Source organism: Microtus oregoni, unplaced genomic scaffold (assembly GCF_018167655.1).
Source record: "Microtus oregoni isolate MIOR12 unplaced genomic scaffold, Mior012 000140F_ref0000409, whole genome shotgun sequence".
Taxonomy (NCBI): domain Eukaryota; kingdom Metazoa; phylum Chordata; class Mammalia; order Rodentia; family Cricetidae; genus Microtus; species Microtus oregoni.
The window spans coordinates 1,448,529-1,472,903 of NW_024544790.1; the positions used below are offsets into that span (position 1 = coordinate 1,448,529).

At 40.3% G+C, this 24,375-nt stretch overlaps 1 protein-coding gene across 2 annotated transcripts in view; it reads left to right on the plus strand.

Annotated features, from left to right (window-relative positions):
* The window catches only part of LOC121444780 (Nance-Horan syndrome protein), a 75,938-nt gene extending 54,287 nt beyond the window's left edge, over nt 1-21,651 (plus strand). The window contains exons 3-8 of one of the 2 annotated variants that reach the window (XM_041646699.1): nt 6,741-6,803; nt 8,986-9,178; nt 12,302-12,433; nt 13,380-16,361; nt 16,652-16,778; nt 19,700-21,651. In XM_041646699.1, the coding sequence (XP_041502633.1) occupies nt 6,741-6,803; nt 8,986-9,178; nt 12,302-12,433; nt 13,380-16,361; nt 16,652-16,778; nt 19,700-20,306 (4,104 nt within the window). In that variant the 3' untranslated portion in view covers nt 20,307-21,651. The remainder of the gene's footprint in view (nt 1-6,740; nt 6,804-8,985; nt 9,179-12,301; nt 12,434-13,379; nt 16,362-16,651; nt 16,779-19,699) is intronic. The other variant, XM_041646698.1, reaches the window with a different exon arrangement.
* The last annotated feature ends 2,724 nt before the right edge of the window (nt 21,652-24,375 follow it).

Sequence of the window (24,375 nt, forward strand, 5' to 3'; positions counted from 1 at the left end):
CTTTGGCACCAGGTCCTTATTTTTTCTTATTTTATTTTTTGAGGATTAAATCCAGAGTTGTACATATTCAACCCAAGTGCTGTGTAACTGATATGGCCCTAGCTTGTTTAGCTTTGTTTCACACACTCTCAAAAACTGTGCTGAACTATCATTAGTGTGGGTTTTTATATTCGGTTCATTTTGGTGCATGCATGCACATAGGTACACATGCCACAGCATGCATGTGCAGGCTAGAGGAAAACCTGCACACAAGTCATTTCTTTCCTTTCACTGCATGGACACTGAGGACTGCACCGAGGTCATTGGGCTTTGAAGCATGAGCCATCTCTTCAGCCCACATGTACTTTGTAGATTACTGTGTTGTATTACAATTTTATAAATACAGTACTCCGCAGTCTGGTTATCATTCTGTTGTTGGCAGGTATTTGGGTTAGTTGTTTGCAATTGTAGGGTTTTATTTGGTTATTTGGCTTTTACAAATATAATTGCTGTAGATATTTTTATGCAAGGCTTCTTGTGGATATACGCATTTTTCTTCCATCCATAGATCTAGCAGGGAATTAAAAATAGATTTATGTTTAACTTTACTAATACTACCAAACACACTCTAAAGGGTTTGTACCATGTTAAATAACTCTCTTCAATTTAGAAGCATTCCAGTTGCTTCCCATCTTTGCCAACACTAGATGTTACCACTCCTTTTGAGTTCAATCCCTTTATTATACATAGTGACTTGTGGTTTACATTCGAATTGCCCTGTGAATGTAAACACTTGTTTATCTTGTATGTTTTCTTTTTCCAAATATGAATATGAATGCACAAAGTAGCTAAAGAATAAGTTGGTGAGATTCTGTCTCCAAAGATCTCCCTTCCTGACCTACAAAAATTGTGTACCAAATTCTGCTTCAATGACATTCACTTGGATTTTTCACAGGGAGTTTTTTTTTTTTTCATTTTTTTTTATTGAGAAAAGGAGAAAAAAAAAAACAAGTTTCCACCTCCTCCCAGCCTCCCATTTCCCTCCCCCTCCTCCCACCCTTCTCCCCCTCCTCCCACCCTTCTCCCCCTCCTCCCACCCTTCTCCCCCTCCTCCCACCCTTCTCCCCCTCCTCCCACCCTTCTCCCCCTCCTCCCACCCTTCTCCCCCTCCTCCCACCCTTCTCCCCCTCCCCCCACTCCTCTCCCCCTCCTTCTCCAGTCCAAAGAGCAGTCAGGGTTCCCTGCCCTGTGGTAAGTCCTAGGTCCTCCCCTCTCTGTCCATTCCTAGGAAGGTGAACATCCAAACTGGCTAGGCTCCCACAAACCCAGCACATTACGTAGGTTCAAAACCCTGTGCCATTGTCCTTGGCTTCTCATCAGCCCTCATTGTTCGCCATGCTCAGAGAGTCCAGTTTTATCCCATGCTTTTTCAGTCACAGTCCCGCTGGCCTTGGTGAGCTCCCAATAGATCAGCTCCACTGTCTCAGTGAGTGGGTGCACCCCTCGTGGTCCCGACTTCTTTGCTCATGTTCTCACAGGGAGTTTTTAACACCTTACTAAGTGTGTATTTGCTGGTATGGTTTGCTTTGGATCTCAGAGCTGGCTAGGAGTATGGACTAATGAGTCTGGACTTTTGGGGTTCAGGGTGGCACGTTAGGTGGTGGTTATGCATTTGAGGAAACTGAAGGTTGGGGTGGGGCTCAGCCCTACAAAAGCAGAGGATGCCCCCTAAGCCTCTTCCTCATTCATTATTTTGCTTTCCATTGCTTATTCAGCTTTGTGATTGTAGGAGTTGAAGACATGGGGAGAAAGAAGCCCAGGATGAGTATTAAAAATAATATTATTAAACATGTTTGGAAAGATGATCACATTACCAGCCAGTGGAAGACTCTGGGGTAGTCTCAAGGGACAGACTGTGCTCGTAACATGTAAAGAAGGCATCGCCAAACTTCTTTAAGCCTCAGAGAATGATCAAAGTGGCTCATGTTTATGTACAATACATTCACACACACACACACACACACACACACACCACTCCTACACAGAAAAATCTGAGGCAGATGGGCCTTCTCCATCTTCCAGATGGGCCACAGTATGTACATCAATGCACAGACCGGTCTAAGGACAATCAAGACCTGCGGTAGAGTGATATTAAAAGTCCAGGTCAGCTCCCTAGAACTCTGGTATGGACTGTAAAGGATGTCTTCACTCTAAGATTTTACTCCTGTGTTCAAATATATAGCAATACCTCATCTCCAGTAAATACATCTCAGGTTTAAGATAGCACGATGGCTGTAAATCAGCTCTGAAACTCGACAGCTATGGATGCCATGTGGTATCAGTTAGATCACAAACCAAAGCCAATTTTTCAAAACATTTCCTGCTGGAATACCCACAACATCTTAACAGATGGCTTTTGGCAAGTTTTGAAGCAAAATAATCCCCTATCAGCATATGAAATAAAACCCAACAGAAAATAAAATGTGGAGTAGAGGGTTTTTTTTTTCTTCTCCTGCTGCCATTAAGAGACAGATTGGGGAAATCTCGAAGTCTTTGGAGAAATACTTGCTCTCAGCCACAAAAGTCAAGGCATGAACTTTTCTCTCTGACATATACCACACAAAAAAAGATAAGGTTTTGAAAATATTCTTTCAGTGTTCACTAGAGAAATTTCCTTGACTACTTTTGAGTATAATATTTGTTATTTCTTGTTCTGAGCACTGTTCATAAGTATAACTCTGGGTTTGGTTGAGGCAATCTTATGAAAAGCTAGGGGAAACGGCTTGAAAATACAATGGCACCCACAGAGAACAAAATGGAGGTGAGGCATCAAAGAAGAATCTATTGTTAGGAACAAGATAGACATGATTGATCCTGGCTTATTCAACAATGTAGTAATTTAGTCTGAAGCCTCTCAAAATCAATGGTGGGAGGGGCAAAATGAAAGCCTAGGAAAGGAAAGGGAAATGGATTTTTCATTTTTCTCCAGCATGCTTTATGAAAACATCAATAGTATAGACAAGTTAAAAGAATTATACAGCGAGCACACTGTACATGAGAAATAAACTATTTTTATTTTGAGTCTGACAGTTTGTTTACACTGGAACTGATTTTTGCCTTCATCTGAAAAATGCTCTTAAGTGAATGAAATGGTGGTCTCCTAATACTCTTCCCACACAGTTATTTTAAAGAAGCAAGTGTTGTTCACTGCCACTTCCGCACTGAGTGATTCTTCCAAAAGCAGGGGTCCCAATGGGTATTCTTTCATTACCTGTTGTTTTACAGGCATCTTTCTCATGCTGTCTTATTCTCCCCTATGCTATGTCATTTTTAACTTTGTACTAAGAGCTATGCTGAAAAAGGATGTGTAGGTGGAAATAATTTGATGTCATGTCTTTAAGAGGAATTTTATTTCTTTAAGAGGAAGCTTGTTTCTTAATATCGGGCACACTAAGGTGCTAGCAACACAACAAATATTTATAAAACATTACCGAGTCAGTGGTAATGCAGCTATGAATAAGTAATGGCTAGTATATCTCTGAATGAGCAATGTGATACATTTCCATAAAGCCATTAAAGAATAATTTGGTTTATACAAATTTGATCAATTCTCAGCTTTTCTTCAACTTATCCATCAGTACCTATTAAGGAATGGCATTCTCGTCCAAATAGAGATGCCCCGAGGTAGCAATGGCTTGCAATATGATTTATTAGATAATTTAGAGAAAAATTCTCTGGGCACTCATCATATAAAATATAATTCAAAACACTCAGAGTCATTTTACTTCCATTGACCAACCTCCAGGAGATAGGACAGTTTCAGATACAAGACTCAAATAGTGTGTAATTCGCAGTCCAGTTAATATTACACGCACGGACACTCTAATGCTACAGGGAGCCTAATTAGGTTTAGGTGGAGAACCCAAAGAGCCCTACCTCTCCATTCCAAAGCTCAAGGTTTCCCGGTGTCAGCCTTTGCATGCCATAGGTTAGGACTGTTACTAAAAAGAAAGATGCTTAACTGAAGCTGAATTTGCTGGGGAGTAGAATCCAAGGAGACCTTGGTTTGATTAAGGTAGCCCAAACCAGTGGTCTTCACAGCCTGGATCCAGTCAAGGCCACCCTTAGTCACTGCCAGGTTTTACCTCCTACTTGTTTAATGTGTAGGTGGGCTTTGCAAACAGATAAAAAATAAAATCTACTTCTCACCTCTCACTCCTGAAAAAAAAAAATACTCAGCAGGAGAGAGTACTTGGAGGATTCATGATGAACTAACAAAATTCATTTGTCAATATTAATATCCTTCATGTTTCCTGAACAGCAAGCAGTCTCTTATTATGTATTTTTAAAATTTCTTCATGAGCTACCAGAGCCTTGAATTACTTTGAAGCAATTCCTTTCCCATATCACCGTGATACTTTGAGGCTCCCTTTCGCTTGCTTCTATGAACTGTTCCTCTATTTTAGATATCCCAGTCTCTTAGATGAGACATATACGTTGTCTATGGCTGAGTCTCAGGATAGAGCCAGAGTGAAATCCGAGCTCAGGTGATACCTAGTACATCTTTCAGTGGAGGAGACTTAGACTCTTTAAACTCATTCGTCTTAAGATCTAGTCAAAACGAAGTGGTCACGAGGAAATGACATTTGCTCTACATAAAAATTAATGGAACAACCTTACCAGATAAAGTTTAGAAACTTAAATTAGAATTAGTAATATACCTGCATATTACTAATTAGTGCATACCTGCATAGGGTTCAGAATAACCAGGTTCAATATCCACCCATACCAATCCACTTATGGAACCAGAAGTTTCTGGTGGTTTCCTGCCTGGTTTTCTGTGTTTACTTTAGTAAGACAGAGGTTTCCATGGTATTTGATCCCTCCTGAGATCTTGGACATGACTCTAATTTTAGTTGTATTTCTCATAACTGCTAAAACACACAGATCTCTGATATCATTTGAGTGGGCAAATATTTTGGTGAGTTCTTATGAGGGGTCACAATTAGTATCATGAAAGACTGAGAGAAAAAGTTAAATACAGGAATTCACAATCTACTAGATAAACACAGTATGTGTGTGTTCAATGATAATTTGTATTGTACTAAAGCCTTGCTATAAGGTAAGTACTATAATATCTACATAACTGAATCTAAAGCTGATATAGATTAGACTCACAGGCCTGTCTAGCCTTTGACATTGAAATATGGCATTGCTATCTACAGAGTCCTTGCACAGATATACAAATAAAGTTACTGAGAATAATAATAATAAAATCACAATATTTTTGGTAAGTTTAAAATTTTGTTTTGGGCTACATTCATAACTAGCTATCCTTGCCCATAATCATCCTGTGGGTTTCTTACCTGGTGAAGTCAAGAGTTTCAGGCACGCACGGTAGGGCAAGCCTGTAAGTCCTGCACCTGGAAGGCTTAGGCAGGATGAGTGTGGTTTAGAGACCAACGTGGACAGGATAGTGAATCTTTCTCTCTCAAAACAAACAAAGAAACAAAAAGAGCTTCAGTGTCTTAGTAGATCCTGGAGAGAGAATACTGATTACCAAATTATTTTCCAAGCAAGATGGGCAATATGATTTGTTTCATCCAATACAAAATGAAAGACAGGCTCTCTTCCTCAATTTAAGTATTGTGAGATGCTGGCAGCCCAGCATTAAACCCTGTGTGGGTGTGGGTGTGAAGCAAAAACTCTCATGGAAGCAATGATCTTTTTTTTTTTTTTTGATTTCTGGGTTTTTGATCCTACTGCACGTACTGGCTTTGTGGGAGCCTAGGCAGTTTGGATGCTCACCTTACGAGACCTGGATAGAGGTGGGCAGTCCTTGGGAAGCAATGATCTTTAAATATTCTGAATGAGAGAGAAGCAAATTGGAGCAGTATGGAGGAGATGAGACATAGAGGACAATGTTCCCCCGAAGAATTCATGGGAAAAGAAAGTCATTCTACAGGAAGAAAAAAAAAATTTAGTCTTTCCCAACTTGGCAAGACTTAGATAGAAAAGATGAGAAAGTTATGGATCTGTAGAGATGGTTCAGTAGGTTAAATGCTTGCCTTACAAACACGAAGACCTAAATCTGAAAGCTTGGTGTGGTGGTACACACGAATAATTACAGGCCTGGGGAGGTAGAAGCAAGCAGATTCCTGAGATTCGCTGGCCAAGCAGCCTAGCTTACTTGGCAAGCTTCAGGCCAGTTAAAGACCCTCACACATACAAAAACAAAACAAAACAAAACAAAACAAAAAAAAAACAGCCAAACAACAACCAAACAGAAAATGGGTAATTCATGAGAAATGATGATACCTGAGTCCAGCCTCTATCCCCCCCCATGCACATGTACATACTTGCATGCATGTATGCCTACACACACCTACCTGCACACATGCAAAAATACATCCACACATGCCGGCACTAACATATAAGCATGCCAAGTACCCAAATTCTAAAGATACTCTGTGTATTTACTCATTTATTCCTCAAAATAGCCCTGGAGGGTAGAGGCTGTTATTCACCTATCTTGCTACAGATGTTAAAGAATTGCACCTGATCATGTAGGAGAAATACCAGGTTGTCAGGATTTGAATTGAAGAACTCTAGGTCCAGAATCTGTCCTCCTAGTCAAAATGGAATCATTTAAGAGAGAATGTCTCCCAGAACTGTATTTGTTAGGATCATAGGTTTGGTCTAACTAAGGCATTCTGTTGTGTACATTTTTAATTTTTTTCTTTTGCATTCCGTCTTCATAGTTTAACAGCACCCGCTCGCCCTCCCCTACTGAATGTTGCCACATGACCCCATGGAGTAGAAAGGTATTGGTTCTGAGAACATTGCTTTGCAGCCTTATCCTGCTCTTTTTCAGACTCTTTCCCTTTCTTCTCTCTTTTTACCTTTATTGCAAACCCATTTTCAACTAACCATTTTTCTCTTACGTCAATTTAAAGGACGGTTTTTCCTAACTTGAATTAAGGACAGCCCTGTCACTGGTTTTGTCCCCATTAATGTCCCCCTTGGACTGGCATTTTGCAGCTCTGCTAAGCATAGGTATCCTCTATCACTGCTTCTTGATTTTGTAGTTTGGGGAAAATACAGTTTCCCCTGTATTTATCAGATCAGTGAAGGTTCAGCTTCTCAAATGAGAGAGAGAGAGAGAGAGAGAGAGAGAGAGAGAGAGAGAGAGAGAGAGAGAGAGAGAGAGAGAGAGAGAGAGAGAACAAAACAAGAGGATCCTCTGGCAGCCAATTGTCCCTGTCACTATTAAATAAAAAGCACTTTTGGCTGCAGGTCAGAACCTGGAGTCAAGTCACTATCCTCTAGTCCTTTCAAGTCCATTGTTATTCAAGGAAGGAATTGCCAGCAAAATGAGGTCTCTAGTGGTGGGAGTTTTCTTTCCTTGGTGCTCAGCTTTACCTTTCTCTCTCTCTCTCTCTCTCTCTCTCTCTCTCTCTCTCTCTCTCTCTCTCTCTCTCTCTCTCTCTCTCTCCCTCTCCCTTCCTCCCTCTCCCTCCCCCCTCCTTCTCTCTCTCTCCTTCCCTCTCTGCATACACAAAACTTTTTTTTGGAAAGTTACCTAGGAAACAAAGTCTTTTGTGCTCCAACTTTATTTGAGCTATTCACTTCTCTGGGAATCTGCACAAAAGCTGAAGAGAGAAAGAAGGTTTCAATATTTTACTAAACCGTTCGTGGTGAACACAATTTTCCCAAGGGGGGGGATATCTTAGACTGTTGGGTGTATTAGGGGGCTTTGCGGAAATCTCTGGTAAGGTAAGTAAATGCTGGGGTTTCCTTTAAATAAGGGGCTCTGGGAGCCTACTCTTTAAGGAGCCTTGAGGACAGTTCATTTGACAATACATGCGACCCTGAGCCAATAGTACAGTTTCCAATGTGAAGAAGACTGGAGAGGTTTGTTTTGTTTTGTTTTTTGAATCCCGATTTTTAGGACAGAGTATTATTAAAACCTTACTGAAATAAGAGGAAATGAAATAGTTATTTTACACAGTTACCCATCTCCCTCTGAACTGTTTAAAGAAAGAGAACTGGGTTCAGTGGTGGAAATTGGGTCTTTTACGACTCTGGTTTAGAAAGCCAACCCCGAAACCCAAAGTGGGATGGGGCCTCTTGAATAATCTGGGCCTGGAGCCCAAGCTTGAAAGAAAAGTTAGACGGCATTAATATTTATCATGGGCTTGGACAGACAATTTTCAAATGTCATATAGAAATCAAAGCCTCTAACTCACACAGCTGGAAGAAAAGTTTTGCACAACAAAGCTGCAAGAAAATAAACCAGAACTCTTCTACCAGTCCAAATCCGAAAGAGAAACTTGCTTCCATCTTTCCCTCCAGAAACAGACTTTGTATATTCCACTGTACTTGGATACTGGGGCACATCTTTTCCTTGGCATTTCTGCAGCCATCTAATGTCAGTTAAACTGACTTTATGAAATGTCATTCACCAAAGCTGTCTTTCTGCAGTGCAATTAACTCCTGGACTTTTGATGGCCTCCTGGATTATGTTGGTGGTTTATCCTCCAGGTGGTGTGTTCCAGACTGTCTCCTGTCTCCGGGTTTTCTTCGTAGTCTCTGAGGAATTTTATAGGCTTTCAGCTCATCTGCCTTCATTGATCAGCATGGTCTAGAGCTCTCAAGATTTTTGACGGGAATTTATAGTGACATAAAGATACAGAAAGGAGATTTACCTTTCAGTGGATTAGAGACAGGCAGTTTTCTTCAGTTTGAAGGCACAGGATTTCTGACTAATTTGTCTCTTCTCTTTATCCCGTTTCACCTGAAAAGCATGTTTTGTGGGCTCATTTTTTTCCTTCTGTACCTCTTCACTATTGAAATAAAACTTCCTATTAGTTCTGTTTACTATTTTCTATGACTGTTTCCTTTGTCTTACATGCTTATTTCTAGCCTTGTTTTAAAAGACTGAACTATGAAATTCCTTATGCATGTAAGGTATGGGATGTGAATCTGAATATATTTTGCTTGCAGTCCCACTCTGCAGAGGATGAAGACACAGATGTCATGTTAGGACAGAGACCGAAAAACCCAATACACAATGTCCCCTCTACACTGGACAAGCAGACCAACTGGAACAAAGCGCTACCTCTCCCAACTCCTGAGGAGAAGATGAAACAGGATGCTCAAGTGATTTCTTCTTGCATTATTCCCATCAATGTTACTGGTATCGTTTTCTTTCTTTCCTTTAGGGGTAGTTGGGTCTGAATATTCCATGTATTCAGTGTGGTCAAAACCTGTGCTGTTAGCTTCCCTATCAGCTAAGAATATAGTTTTGTTATGAGCAAGAAATCTTTCGTCAACATACAAGTCAGGAGATAATTCAGTATGCTTTTGTCAGGTTTGAACACCAATTTGCATATATTCTGCTGGACTGCTTGTTATGTAAATGATGGACAGTTTCTTTTTGAAAAAAAAATCACCAAATAGCTCGTTGGCAGTGATTAATCACATGATAATGATGTATGCCACCGCAAGAAAGAAAACAGCAAAACCCAGGTTTCTAAAACTGCAAATAAGGTCCTGTCGACCAACTAGAAAAAAATCTGTTTTTATGCTTCCCTGGATAAAGGTAGGCTTTGCTAAAAGACCATTTAGACTTCTGTATTGGTTTTAGGGATTTTTGATCTGAAAATATTGAGATACAGAGATGAGGGGTGAATTGTGTTTAAAACCAGCAAGCTTGACTTCTTTTCACTTTCTGCTATTGTATGCATTCAAAGTTTGCATATTAGTCTAGGTAGGATGGAAGCCTAGCTGGACTTTTCTTCAGACTCTGATAGCAGAGGGAGTGAATTCTGGAGCTGGAGCTTGGAATTTTAGTTATAAATCTGATAGGTTTAATAATGTGATTTGTGTGTGTGTGTGTGTGTGTGTGTGTGTGTGTGTGTGTGTGTATGAGAAAGAGAGGGAGGGAGAGAGAGAGGGAGGGAAGGAGAGAGAGAGGGAGAGTTATATTTGTTCTCAATCATTCTCCCCCCCCAATTAAATGATCTCCCATTAATGTTTATTAAACACCTATTCTAGTTCCCTTTTACCTTATTTATGTAATGAAAAATTTAAAATAGCCACGCTGTGACTGATTTCACCTTGATTCCCCATAACTAAAGATTGCAAGTCCCCTGAGAAGCATTTTAGACATTGCTATTATTAATTCCACACAGATTTCTCTCACCTAGAGTGGGGGAACAAATGGACTCGGTATCTGGGACAGATATTATTTTCCCTCCTGAATGAGAGATACTCTAATGCATTGGCCAGTGCCGTGAGCTGAGACTTAATTTTCCTGCTGACCTATTCAACTTATGGGATAAATTATTCTAAAGATTTGCACTTATCGGACCTCTATAATCTAAATGAGATGCTTTGGAGGAGTTCATCTGCCAAATTGAATCATTCTGGCACCCCTTTAACTAATTTTTCAGCCTGGGAACATCTGACTATTAGCAGCCCCTGCTTTTTTTCTGGTACTGTAAGTAAACTCTTGTTTTCAAACTGTAATGCTGTGATTATGGGCCATCATATTGTGATTAGGAAAAAGAGAAGATTTTTTCTTTTTTTTTAAAATTTATTTATTTATTAAAGATTTCTGTCTCTTCCCCGCCACAGCCTCCCATTTCCCTCCCCCTCCGCCAATTAAGTCCCCCCCCCTCCTCAGCCCAAAAACAATCAGGGTTCCCTGTCCTGTGGGAAGTCCAAGGAACCCCCACCTCCATCCAGGTCCAGTAAGTTGAGCATCCAAACTGCCTAGGCTCCCACAAAGCCAGTGCGTGCAGTAAGATCAGAAACCCATTGCCATTGTTCTTGAGTTCTCAATAGTCCTCATTGTCCACTATGTTCAGAGAGTCCGGTTTTATCCCAGGCTTTTCCAGACCCAGGCCAGCTGGCCTTGGTGAGTTCCCAGTAGAACATCCCCATTGTCTCAGTGTGTGGGTGCACCCCTTGCGGTCCTGAGTTCCTTGCTCGTGCTCTCTCTCCTTCTGCTCCTGATTTGGACCTTGAGGTTTATGTGAGAAGATTTTTTTCTTTCAGTTTTATTTCAGGAACTCTCAAGATGAAGGCTCACATTAGATGTTAATTTCAAGAGCTTCAATGAGAACAATGTTAATGACATCCATATAACACACAGTGTCTGTAGATCATGTATTCAATAATTATTATGATTCAAATGGAGGATTTAAGTTTTTATTGGAACTAAGAAAGGAAAATATCATGCTTATGAATTCTCTGATAACATTGTAATCATTCATCACAAGGCAGATAGAGTTCAAAGTGGGCCTTGAAACTGGTGGCACTGTGATGCTATACAGCTGACCCAAGGTTTAACAGCTAGGAAAAATGATGAGGTGATCAAATCCTGAAGCACAGCGTTCCAGACTCCTTAGCCACAGCTTGCACTAGAAACTCTACAGTGCATGCTTGTGCCAGACAGAGTTTGAATTCCTTACCTTCCTCTTTATTGTTCTAATTTAATAGAACCACATATAGTGCTACTTAATGTGATTACAGAGAAGAACTAATAATCGTCATGGTTGGTTCCTGCATGCATAACAACAAACAATGCTTTGAAGACAGGGGAGTCTGACATATAGCTGATTGGCATCAGAGGTAGAGACATTTTAAGTGCAGGACTGGGGACTCCTCTTTATATTTATTTCCAAACCAAAAGCATCCAGTTTATTCACAAGTCAAAAGTAGAGTTAGAAGATTATCAAAAAGAAGAAAACCCTAATCTGTTGTGATGTTGTGTTTCCTCCTCACAGCAGTGTGTGTGTGTGTGTGTGTGTGTGTGTGTGTGTGTGTGTGTGTGTGTATGCTTAGAGAAGATTGAACATAGGAGGTGAAGGGAGAAAAACTCACAAAGACGCTTTGTGACCCAAAGAAATGGGTTAGGATGCACTAGGTTCACATCTTGGGTACTGATCTACTATTAAAAGGTATCAGTTTCAAAGAGCCCAGAAATAGAACAGAAAATAATACTGACTAAAGGTTATAACCAGGTCAGCGTGAGAGGGTTTTGCTGATGTCCCTCTCTCTTCTCTATATTTCTTTTCATTTTCCTCTTTTGCATCTTTCTTTTGGCTTTGCAAACTGTTGTGGGAGGCTGAATTTAGAAGTAAATCTTACTATAGCATCATTTAAATAAGGGTGAAAGGACTTTCTTATATTGGTTCACAGATTTAATCCAAAGTCTTCCCTGACTTCCAATCAATAAACATCACTGTGTTCCAAGCAAATGAAAATTTGTCTGCTATTTTAAAGGCTAACTAGACCTTTTTGTGGGTTGCAGGAGTTGGCTTTGACAGAGAAGCTAGTATACGCTGTTCTCTTGTTCATTCACAATCCGTCCTACAGCGGAGACGAAAATTGAGGAGAAGGAAAACCATCTCGGGGATTCCCAGAAGAGTTCAACAAGAAATAGGTGTGGCATAAAAAATGTTCATGGTTTCTGTCTAGTGAAGGTGACAAGGAGAGGAAATAGGTGCCACTTTCAACTGCCTTCAACTATAAGATCCCTTAGAAATACTGAAAGTTTTAACTTGTGGTCATTTTAAACTACTGTGTATTTATTTTACATTCAGAAAACGATTTGGCATTTTTTTTAAAACTCTATTCTCGAATATAGAGGCTTACCCTTAGAGATTCAAGCATTCCTGGTGAAATATATCTTGTCATTTCAAATGTTTCATTGCAATGGGAATATGAATAAATATTCTATGCAGTATTTTTGAAAACTCTAACTTCACATGAAGAAAAATGTACTTTTGTGCTATTAATTATTTTTCAAGTAAATTTTAAACATATTCAAATATGGAATCTTAAAAATATATCTTTTGGGATATTTAATTTTTCTGTTCAATGTATTTTATAATATTTATACTAATTTCAAAATATTATGATAGCAACTCCATGAAAATAAGACTTTGATTTTTTTAATGAAGTCTATGAATTTTATTCCATTATGTTTGTATTTCAAAACACCAGTGAAAAGTAGTGGCCAGGGCTTTAGATTTTGTATTTCAGTTGTTTTTGGCTTTTGAATTTTGAAATCATGTTTCTTTTATGAAAGCAGTCACTTGTTTGAGCAAATTAATACAAAGAGAGATGATTCATTAAAAACAAAAAGCATATCTTCTCTCAATAAGTGTACACGATGCGTGTGTGTGCACAGATACAAATAGGCATGTAGATAGAAACAGAGACAAATGAGGTACAGAAAGCATTCAAAGTTTCTCCTAATTTTAGATACTAATCTTTTCTGTAGGAAAAAGTTTTAATACGGTAGCTCAGAGATTTATAAACAACCCTTAGAATGCCTGTTAATCTGCCGATCCGTAATATCTTATAGTGTTTTCCATGTGCCCTAGATTCTGATGAATCACCCGTGGCCAGGGAAAGGAATGTGATTGTGCACACAAACCCAGACCCCTCCAACACTGTCAATAGGAGGTCCGGAACCAGGGACTCTGAATGCCAAACTGAAGATATTCTGATTGCTGCCCCATCCAGAAGGAGAATCAGAGCTCAAAGGGGTCAAAGCATTGCAGCTTCCCTTTCTCATTCTGCTGGCAACATCTCTGCCCTGGCAGACAAAGGCGAAACCATGTTTACTCCTGTAGTGAGCAGCCGCACGAGATCTCGGAGCCTTCCTCGGGAGGGAAATAGAGGTGGAGATGCTGAACCCAAAGTTGGTGCTAAACCCTCAGCATATGAAGAAGTAAAGCCTTTTGTGGGTGACCATGAAAGAGCCCCTAATGATCGTAGTGAAGCTCCAAGCAGCCCAAGTGCACAGGAACGCCAGCCTGCTTTGGGCCTGGCCTGCTCTCAGCATCATCACAGCCCCCAGCACAAGTTAAGTGAGAGGGGGAGGTCTCGTCTGTCCCGAATGGCGGCTGACTCTGGAAGCTGTGACATCTCCTCCAACTCAGACACCTTTGGAAGCCCCATCCATTGCATTTCCACAGCTAGTGTCCTCCTCAGCAGCCACATGGACCAGAAGGATGACCACCAGTCCTCCAGTGGTAATTGGAGTGGGAGCAGCTCCACGTGCCCCTCCCAGACCTCAGAGACAATCCCTCCTGCAGCTTCTCCTCCCCTCACTGGCTCTTCGCACTGTGACTCGGAATTGTCACTGAACATTGCTCCGAATGCTAATGAAGACACCAGTGTCTTCGTGACAGAACAGTACAATGACCACTTGGATAAAGTAAGAGGCCACCGGACAAACTCCTTCACTTCCACTGTTGCAGATCTGCTGGATGACCCCAACAACAGCAATGCAAGCGACAGTGAGTGGAATTATCTCCACCATCATGACGCATCCTGCCGCCAAGATTTTAGTCCTGAGCGTCCAAAGGCAGATAGCCTGGGCTGCCCAAGTTTCACAAGCATGGGCACCTATGACAGCTTTCTGGAAAAGTCTCCTTCAGACAAAGCAGATACTAGCTCTCATTTCTCAGTGGATACAGAAGGATACTATACCTCGATGCACTTTGACTGTGGTCTCAAAGGTAATAAGAGCTATGTCTGTCACTATGCAGGCCTGGGCCCAGAGAATGGTCAGGGTGTAGGAGTTCCTCCTGGTCTTCCGGACTCTGCCTGGCAAGACTACTTAGACCACAGGAGGCAGGGGAGACCAAGCATTTCTTTCAGGAAACCAAAGGCAAAGCCGACTCCACCTAAGCGTAGCTCATCGTTGAGAAAGTCTGATGAAAACACAGAGATTTCTGAGAAGAAAGAACCAAAGATAAGCAGTGGTCAGCATCTGCCTCACAGTTCCAGGGAAATGAAGCTGCCTCTTGATTTCTCCAACACGCCTTCTCGAGTGGAAAATGCCAATCTGCCTGCAAAGCAGGACTCTCCTTGGATAAACCAGAGTGAACACGCTGTTAAGGAACCTCAGCTGGATGCTACAGACATTTCACCTTTCAAAGATGAAGGGGCTGCTGAATCAACTCACTATGCAGACCTCTGGCTTCTAAATGACTTGAAAACAAATGATCCTTACAGATCCTTATCTAATTCAAGCACTGCTACGGGTACCACAGTTATCGAATGCATCAAATCTCCGGAGAGTTCTGAATCCCAAACATCCCAGTCAGAATCAAGGGCCACCACCCCATCTCTTCCTTCTGTCGATAATGAATTTAAACTGGCTTCACCAGAAAAGCTGGCTGGCTTGGCATCTCCATCAAGTGGCTACTCAAGCCAGTCAGAAACACCAACCTCCTCTTTCCCAACAGCTTTCTTTTCAGGTCCATTGTCTCCTGGAGGTAGCAAAAGAAAACCTAAAGTCCCAGAAAGGAAATCCTCACTACAGCAACCGTCTTTGAAAGATGGAGCCCTGTCATTGAATAAAGATTTGGAACTTCCGATTATACCTCCTACCCATCTTGACCTAAGTGCTCTTCATAATGTTTTGAACAAACCATTCCACCACCGCCACCCGCTGCATGTTTTTACTCATAAACAGAACACAGTTGGAGATATGCTGAGGTCAAACCCTCCGCCGTCTCTTGCAATCACACCAACGGTCCTGAAATCTGTCAACCTTCGGTCTATCGGTAAGTCTGAGGAAGTTAAACAAAAGGAGGGCAATAATACAGATCTCCCCGGCTTAGAAGAGAGTACTGCAACAGTAGCTTCTGCGGCTTCTGTATCTCCAGGTAAAACAAGGCCACACCCAGCAAGGAAATCAGTATCACGCCAATACTCCACTGAAGACACCCTCCTGTCCTTTTTAGATGCCTCTGCAGTTGAAATGGGGCCAGAGAAGCATCTGGAAAAGAACCCTACTTTTGATGTGAAGACTCACTGCGATCCAGAAACTGTAACCTCAGCTGGTAGCAATCCTCCCGATTCAAGTGTGATGAAAGACCAAATACAGATGGAAAGTGAGCTTATTCCAGAAAAGATAGCAAGTAAAAACTGTGGCTATTCAACAGGGTTTCAGAGGGTGTCTGCTGCCCGCCCCATTGATTTGGGCAGTAAAATGATGCAGTATGGAGCTAGCCCAGATGGAGTCCCACAACAAGGACCGAAGGCACCCTCTGGAGTTGGGGAAGAAGGTGTGAAACTGGAATCTGTGGATGGAATCACACTTCAAGCCAACTCATCAACTAGAGTAACAGACATGAGCAGTCACCATAAGCATCAACGAGCTGTGAGCCGTCACCACAACAAAGTGCCTGTGACCATCCGCCATGAGTCAGAGATGTCAACTATAAATTCATTCCCTGAAAAATGTTCTGAGCAGGAAAATATTGCTTCAGGTATTTCAGCCAAAAGTGCCTCTGACAACAGCAGAGCAGAGGAGACCCAAGGAAGTATGGATGAGACTTCATTGAAAGGTCAGTTAATGATACCTTTGTTAGGGTGGAAATGTGTCCTATGGTGGTTCCTGCATTCCCTGTAGTTCTCTCTAGCCCTGAGTGTCGGTTTACCTCTGCCATTTTTTTTTCATTTATTAAAACAATTTAGAAGAAACCTATTGTTATTTAGGAACTGATATTTGACAGATCTCTCTCTCATTTTAAAGATGGTGGTAAGGTTCCTTCTATCTGGTTGGTCCTGGCATCAGGGAAACAGGGAGGTGAGATGTATAGCTCCCTCCTAAAGATGTTTCTGTTCTTGTTTGAAGAATCATCACCGAGTGATGACTCCATCACTTCACCGCTCAGTGAGGACTCTCAAGCTGAAGCTGAGGGTGTGTTTGTGTCTCCAAACAAACCTCGAACAACTGAGGATCTATTCGCTGTCATTCACAGGTGAGAGAGTTGGGCCAATTTCCTAGAAACAAAAGGCACAGAAAAGAATTTGCTTCTTGAAGTGTCTCTTCTTGAATGAAAATATGGGGAAGCATTTTGTATCCATAATACACACAACAAAACAAAAGCAACCAAGGAAGAAGTATCTTTCCAAATAAAATTCATAGAATTGTATGCATGTTTGAAAATATGAGTCTAGATAGATAGCTATAGCTAGATGGACAGATATATAAAGTTCAATTAAGAGAGCCCAGTAAGAATCACCAAAGGGGAAATACTGGGTGATCCCCCCAGGAAAGATATTCTGAAACAAATTTACCTGTGAAAACAATTTATTATTAAATGACTTGGAGTGAAAACCCAAATTCAAGAATAACCTCTGTTGTACATATTACATTTTGTACTTATTTACCTATGCAGTACTAGAAATCAAACTCAGGACATGCTAGGAAAGCACCCTACCACGGAGTTACACTCTTTAGCCCTGGCTTTTAAGTAATCCCTCACGTCTATAAAATATGCTCAAAGCCGTAACCTCACACTAGCTGATACAAACATATGTTGATTTACCAGAACCATCTGAGCCCATCTCAGCTCGGAACAACTGAAAACTGCTCTCTTCTATTCTTTCTCTTTAAAAATTGAATTTCTTTCATGGTGCTGACTTTTATCTCCAAAATGAAAGGCCATAGCCCATGAATAGCGGATGCTCTCTGGGTTGCTTTCCCAGAACAGGGTTGTGCTTTTGCTGGCCCAGGCACACTTTCTCTTTTGTACCTTTCTAACCTGTGGCCCATATAATCATTATAATCAGTGGCCCATATTTGTAACAATCCATTCCAGCTGCTGACCAGAGAAACAGAGCCAGAACTCATCCTTGAAAGCCAACTCTTAGCCACTGAACCAAATGATGCTAAATGTGCTCTTTCCACTAACATGAGTCCTTTCTTCCACCTGGCCTTGGGGACCGAGACGCAATTCCCAAAGGATAGAAGCCAGGGTTTATCTTTCCCTTTTCACAGACTCACCATTTGGGAAATAAACTCTTCTCAAGCAGGGCTTTTTATTATCGTTATTGATTTTTACTGAGCTCTACATTTTTCTCTCTGCTCCCCTCCCTGCCTCTCCCCTCCCCTTCAATCCTCTCCCAAGGTCCCTATACTCCCAATTTACTCAGGAGATCATGTCTTTTTCTACTTCCCATGTAGATTAGATCTATGTATATCTCTCTTAGGGTCCTCATTGTTGTCTAAGTTCTCTGGGATTGTGATTTGTGGCCTGGTTTTCTTTGCTTTATGTTTAAAAACCCCTTATGAGTGAGTACATGTGATAATTATCTTTCTGGGTCTGGGTTACCTCACTCAAAATAATGTTTTCCAGCTCCATCCATTTTCTTGCAAAATTCAAGCTGTCGCAAGCAGTTTTTAATCTCTCTTCCCGCCCCTCGAGCTTCTGCTTTTGAAAAGGGTTCTCTTTTCTGGTAGTGCTATTTCATTTGGTTTTATTTTTCTCAAAGAAGGAGCACTGCTCTTTCGCAACTGCATTTTCCTAAGAGTTCCATTAGTAGCAGCCTCTGTGTATACTGTAAGCAGTCAAGCTTCCTCACAAACAGGGTAAGAATCGCCAGTTTATGTTCTTCAACTACAGTTGTTCTCTAAACGCCAATCATATTCCTCTAACCCTCACAATGTATCTTCAAACCCAGAACAAATTATTAATTTGCTATGTAAGTTAATGAGCCCTCAAAGAACCATGTGATGTGTCTGGAAGAGTGGGCAGAATACACATTTGTAGAATTAGAAAGATATTGAATCAGAATCCTGACAATGCTGCTTCCTATGCTGCCTTGAATAAGTTAAGCATCTAAACTTAACCTCACATATTTGATTCTGTTGAAAAATCATTTTGTGTCTAGAATACTATAGATGCTGATAAGACCTGCTATATGAAAATTCTACCTTCAGGTGACACCAAGAACAGATATGTAAAAATATCAACCACAGGGGTTCTCTGAGCACTGTCACACTCCTCTGGAATCTGGAAGGGCAAAGCTCACGTTTTCCTTACCACACAAGGTTTTATGTTGGTGAGAACACATGCCACCAGAGTCAGGAATGACTAAGTTAGGCTGAAGACTCATCGAGTTTGGGCGCACTTAATCCAAAATAAGATCAATAATTCCATGATCAAAATAGAGGTTAGGTAGATTTAAGGAGTTTGGTAAACTTAGATTTGTATTTGTGGAGGATTTGCCTATTTATTTCCATCCCAGTGACAAGAGTTATTTCTCTATCTTGAGAGCTTAGGTTTTATAATATTTTAAGAGCTGCAGAGATGGTTTGAGTTTTCAATTCCTCACAAAGAGTTGACTTACTGCTTGATACACTATTGCTGTCCCTGAGTAACTAAGGATTACTGCATTTGCATTCAAAAACTGATTTATTTTAAAAGTCACTAAACTAATTTTTCATGTGCAGTGAATTAAAACGACTTAATTTGTAAAATGTAGGTTAGTCTGTAGCACGAATCTCCACTATGCATCATTGAGGCCCATCAGGTATCAAGCTAAGGCCAGTCGTGTCCCAACGATGCCATTTTCTAATTGCTGTACTTAGTATTATTTGGAAGCTTATTGTTGACGTGAGAATATTTCTCTGTATTTTACAAACAGATTGAATGAGAAAAAGCAACAGTCTTGCCCCACATTGTAAATAGAAGTTGGCAGTTCCCCCCCCCCTCCTTAAACTCTAGGGGGGCAAGTAATGAATCTTAAGCTTCCTCTGTATGGTGCTAATGCTTAGTATCCTACTATATAGGGTGCTCTTTAAATATAATAGATATGGGAATCAGATGGCAAACTTATTAATTCATAAATTGTATGTGGACTCAGATTTTTACCCCATTTTCTCTTTTCTTAAAAGATCCAAGAGGAAAGTCCTTGGAAGGAAAGATTCTGGGGACATGTCTATTAGAAGCAAATCCAGGGTTCCCCTTGGCAGCAGTAGCAGCAGTGCCAGTTCTGTCGCTTCAACCGGCAGCAATGTGACATCTGGGACTAGCCAGAGGTCTCCTGGTCTCATCTACCGAAATGCCAAAAAATCCAACACATCCAACGAAGAATTTAAGCTACTGCTTCTCAAGAAAGGCAGTCGCTCTGATTCTAGTTACCGCATGTCTGCCACCGAAATCCTGAAGAGCCCCATCCTGCCCAAGCCTCCTGGAGAGTTCACTTCAGAGTCCTCACAGAGCCCTGATGATACCCACCAGGGCACACCCGGGGCTGAAGCGCTGTCCCCTCTGTCCCCGTGCTCTCCACGAGTCAATGCAGAAGGGTTTTCCTCGAAAACCTTTGCCACCTCAGCATCATCCCGGGTTGGACGTTCCCGGGTCCCACCTGTGGCCAGCAGCAGCCGCTACAGTGTCCGCTGCAGGCTGTACAGTACGCCAATGCAGGCCATCTCCGAGGGAGAGACTGAAAACTCTGACGGGAGCCCACATGATGACCGATCCTCCCAGAGTTCCACATAGTTTGCCTGAGCCAAGCAGACCTCAGATGTACAGCCCCTTATTGTTGAATGAATTGTGTGATATCGTAGAGGAACTAACTGGGAGAAGTGGCAACAGGGTGGGGGAATCGCATCGTTGCTTGGCCATGAGCTTCTACATATGTGCTGGAAAAACAGAAAGTGATTGAGTCATTTCTTTTTTATTAGTTTTCATGTTTTAAGTAGCAGTTCTGTCTGTCGTGGTTTTCTTTAGCATAGTTTGATTTACCCGATCTCATTCGTTGTGATAATAAAGAATACAAAAATATCTAACTTTCTTGAAACCTAGACAAGGTTTTCCCAGAGCTGCCTATTGTGAAAATAAAGCCCTCACTGTCATACTTTAAGAAGATGAAATTACTCTGGAGGTTTGGTATTTTTTTTACATTAAAATGAACTAAAGCAAGATTTAGAAGAAAGAACTACACATATGTAAATACCATATTTTTGATAAAAATGTGTAAATAGATTTATCAATGATGAGTGGACAAGTGGCCAATTATCTACCACACACCAACTGTTTATAGGACACACACAAAATATAATACCTGTATTCTGTGAATACCATTTTCATATCAAATACCATGTTTAAATGTCCACCAACATGATTTCTGAGTGATAAACCTCAAATATGAATTTAAAACTGGTGAAATAATGGAAATATTGAGGTCATGTACTGAATTGTGATTAACTTAAAATAACGAATTCAGACCTAATCATTGTTGTGACAAATTGTAGCAGAAACAAGCTAATCTGAGTTTGTGGCTGTGTCTTGCCATGTGGCAATTTGAACAGAATGAAAAGCATGCTTTTGATCTTTTTAACCAATGAGAGAAATCATCCTTCTCAATGCAAAGAACCCCCCCTCCCAATAGCGTTAAACAGTGTCCTTTAGAGTCTAATTTTTTTTCCAGTGAATTGCTTTAAGAAGAATGAGTAGAGAAACCAGTAGTTAATTTTAGGTCATGTTTTCTATAAGGCTACTGGGGACAAACAGTCATACTCTCATGACTATACTCATTAAGCTTCTTGATTAGCTCCAGGTTCTTAAACTAACAGAGATAGAACCTAAGCATGCCACAGAGCTATTGAATTCTCAGTAAGCACCCGCCCTGTGATGAGTTTTCAGCGAAGCTTTTTCTCTGTGCTGATGAGCTTCATGCTACCTAAAACTTAACAGAAGTGACACTGTGAACAATGTCGTTGGGAAATGAGTATGTGTATATGCATTATTTATATTCACTCTTCACCTGGGCATGGGGAGCAGCTCTGGTTCACAATGCTACATACAGCATTTTTTTTTTTGGTCTGATTTTATTAGAACTGCTTGATGGCAAAAGGGGAGGGTGGTGGGTGGGAAAAGAAACGTCAGGGCAAGCGCCCTGATAAAATGAAGGCAGGGAAACAAGCTGAATTACTTGAAATTACTTGAATTTTCTTGTCTTAAAACTGAAAAAAAAGTATAGAAACAAGTTGAAATCTGCAAGTGGTTCTCACACCTCTGATTTTAACATGAACTGATACTAATGTTTGAAATCATATGTCAGAAATATAAGCACCTATGTACTTAGAATAGGTTTTGAATGGGAGCAGTAGAAATTAGAACTAAGGAGAAAATGATCTGTGAAAGACAATGGCAGAACACACCAGGGTTACCAAGCAAGTGAGAAGCAGCTGGCTTTATGCTTATGCAAGTGGTATTTGAGAAAGGAAGATGTATGAAAGGATTAACTCACGATAAATGAAGGAGAAAGTATGGTCTAAGAAGACACTGTCTTTCAATAGAAATTCGTGATAATATTTACAGATTAAGAATTAAAGAATCTGTTGTCGGTGTTTTGTTTGTTTGGGGGGAAATGTCTGGCTTCTTCTATTATTTGTTTTTACTACCAAACTGTGTTAGTTAATTTCTTGTCATTCTTGTATGTAAAATAGGTGTTGGGGGTGGAGGGGTAGAGGAGGAGACTGAGAACTGGGAGAAAGAATGAGAGAGAGCTAGAGCGAGAGAGAGAGAGCGAGAGAGAGAGCGAGAGAGAGAGCGCGAGAGAGAGAGCGAGAGAGAGAGAGAGAGAGAGAGAGAGAGAGAGAGAGAGAGAGAGAGAGCAAGAGTGAGAGCGCAAGTGTGTGCTGGGGATAGATAAACTACCTGGTAAAGGGTTTGAACATATACAAAGTGTTAAATTTTTGTTAAAAGAAAATGTTGGGGATTAAAAGAAATTTGAGCATCATTTACCATTGGAACATGTAACTCATTAAAAAAACAAAAACAAGCAACACACATACACATACACACACAACCAGCATGGTTTGACATCGTGTGGGGTCATGAACAAATCTGTCTCATGCTTTGAAAGTACATTCCACAAAATTTTAAAAATAAAAGTTTTTAGACAAATGTGATAAGGAACCATCGTTTTCAGTCACAATAGGTGATCATTTGTAATTTTCATAAAAGCAGTTCGTTTGCAGTATGGCTTTTGTGTAGGTAGGGGGTTTTTTAGTGTGAAGAAAGGTATGTGGGTTTTAAAAGTGATTCTAAATCTTGAATAGAAAAACATAAATTGGCTTTAATAAAAATGTCACCTTTTATTATTGACATTAATTTAAGTAGTCATATCATATATTTTTAAAATACATATTTGACTTGAATAGTGAGGCAATAAGGTACCGTCTATGTGATGATCACAGAACCACCCTTATAATATAGTTTTACTTATTTTGTTTACTCTAAAAATCTATATCAGAGTTTCTCTATTTTGTATTTCATAGATTTAAAGAAATCCCAAATAAAGACGGATTTTAGATTCACTGTGGACAAGAATATCGAATAAGAAAGTTTTAAAAGCAAGCAAATCCTTAAAAATTAGTCTTCACAGCTTTATAATATACTAAACAAGACCAAGACGTAGGGCTGTCTTTAACATCACTGTCAGCTTGAAGCAGGGTACACACATTAGCTATTGTTTAAAAAATAAAAACAAACAAGACCAATTGAAACTTCTTCTGTTGTTTGCACTGATGCAATTTTTTCTTCTTCTGTGTTTATCCAACATGGTTATGTTGTGTGTGGGAATTCTGTTTTACTTTCTTGCTTTTCTGGTGATTCTGGTTTGATTTTGCTTGTTTTGGTTTTGGCTCAGTAGAGGACATGGACTAGTAGCAAACAAAATACACCGTTTGCTCTCGCCAGTGAGTACAATCTCTTTAGTGGTGGATGCTGAGAGGATAAGACGGTAACAAAGCTTGAGGTAACAAAGCTTGAATTCTGAAGGTTATGGTGTAACTATTTTGGTACTAGAACCAGTTCGTGCTGGCCGAAAAGACAATGGTTTTTGGACTTGCATCCATTTTGTATTTTTGTAACATTTGTAAATATGAACTTTTTAAATTGTTGCAAAGATGGTTTCTTTTGTAAAATGTTTTCAACGTTTACATTCAATCCAAGCCTTTGTATATTTTAGAGCTGTGCAACACTTTAAGTCTTGTATTTATTTGTAGGAAAAACGGTGACAGTTTCATTGTGAACCCCTCTCAAAAAATGTATCAGAACAGTTTGATTCCCTAGAAAGTGTGTATAGAGACTGCAAATAAACGTGACTGCAATTAAAGAGCTGCGTTGTTTCTTTATTGTTATGTAACTATAGTTGGGAGGTTTCACAAGCAGGAAGTGTTTTATAGGCACCCAAATATAAAAGGGGTTTATTAGCAGGAAGACATGTTATCTATAATGGACACTAATCTAGCTTCATTTTTAATAGAGAACAACATATGTTCAATACTCAAGCTACTTTGTGGTTCCTTTCTATACTAGATGAAGGTTTGTGACTTTTTTTTGAAACACTTGACTGCTTTGTTTCAAAGTTTATTATACTTGTACATCCAAAAGCACTAATATATGATATATATATATATGGTAAATTGCCACTAGTTAATGTTACATCAACTTTATTATATAGCAAAACTCCTGTATCATACACTATGTGCTTTGAGCTCACTAATGTGTATACTTCCCAAGAGAAGCCCATTTTATACTGGACAACACGCAACACGAC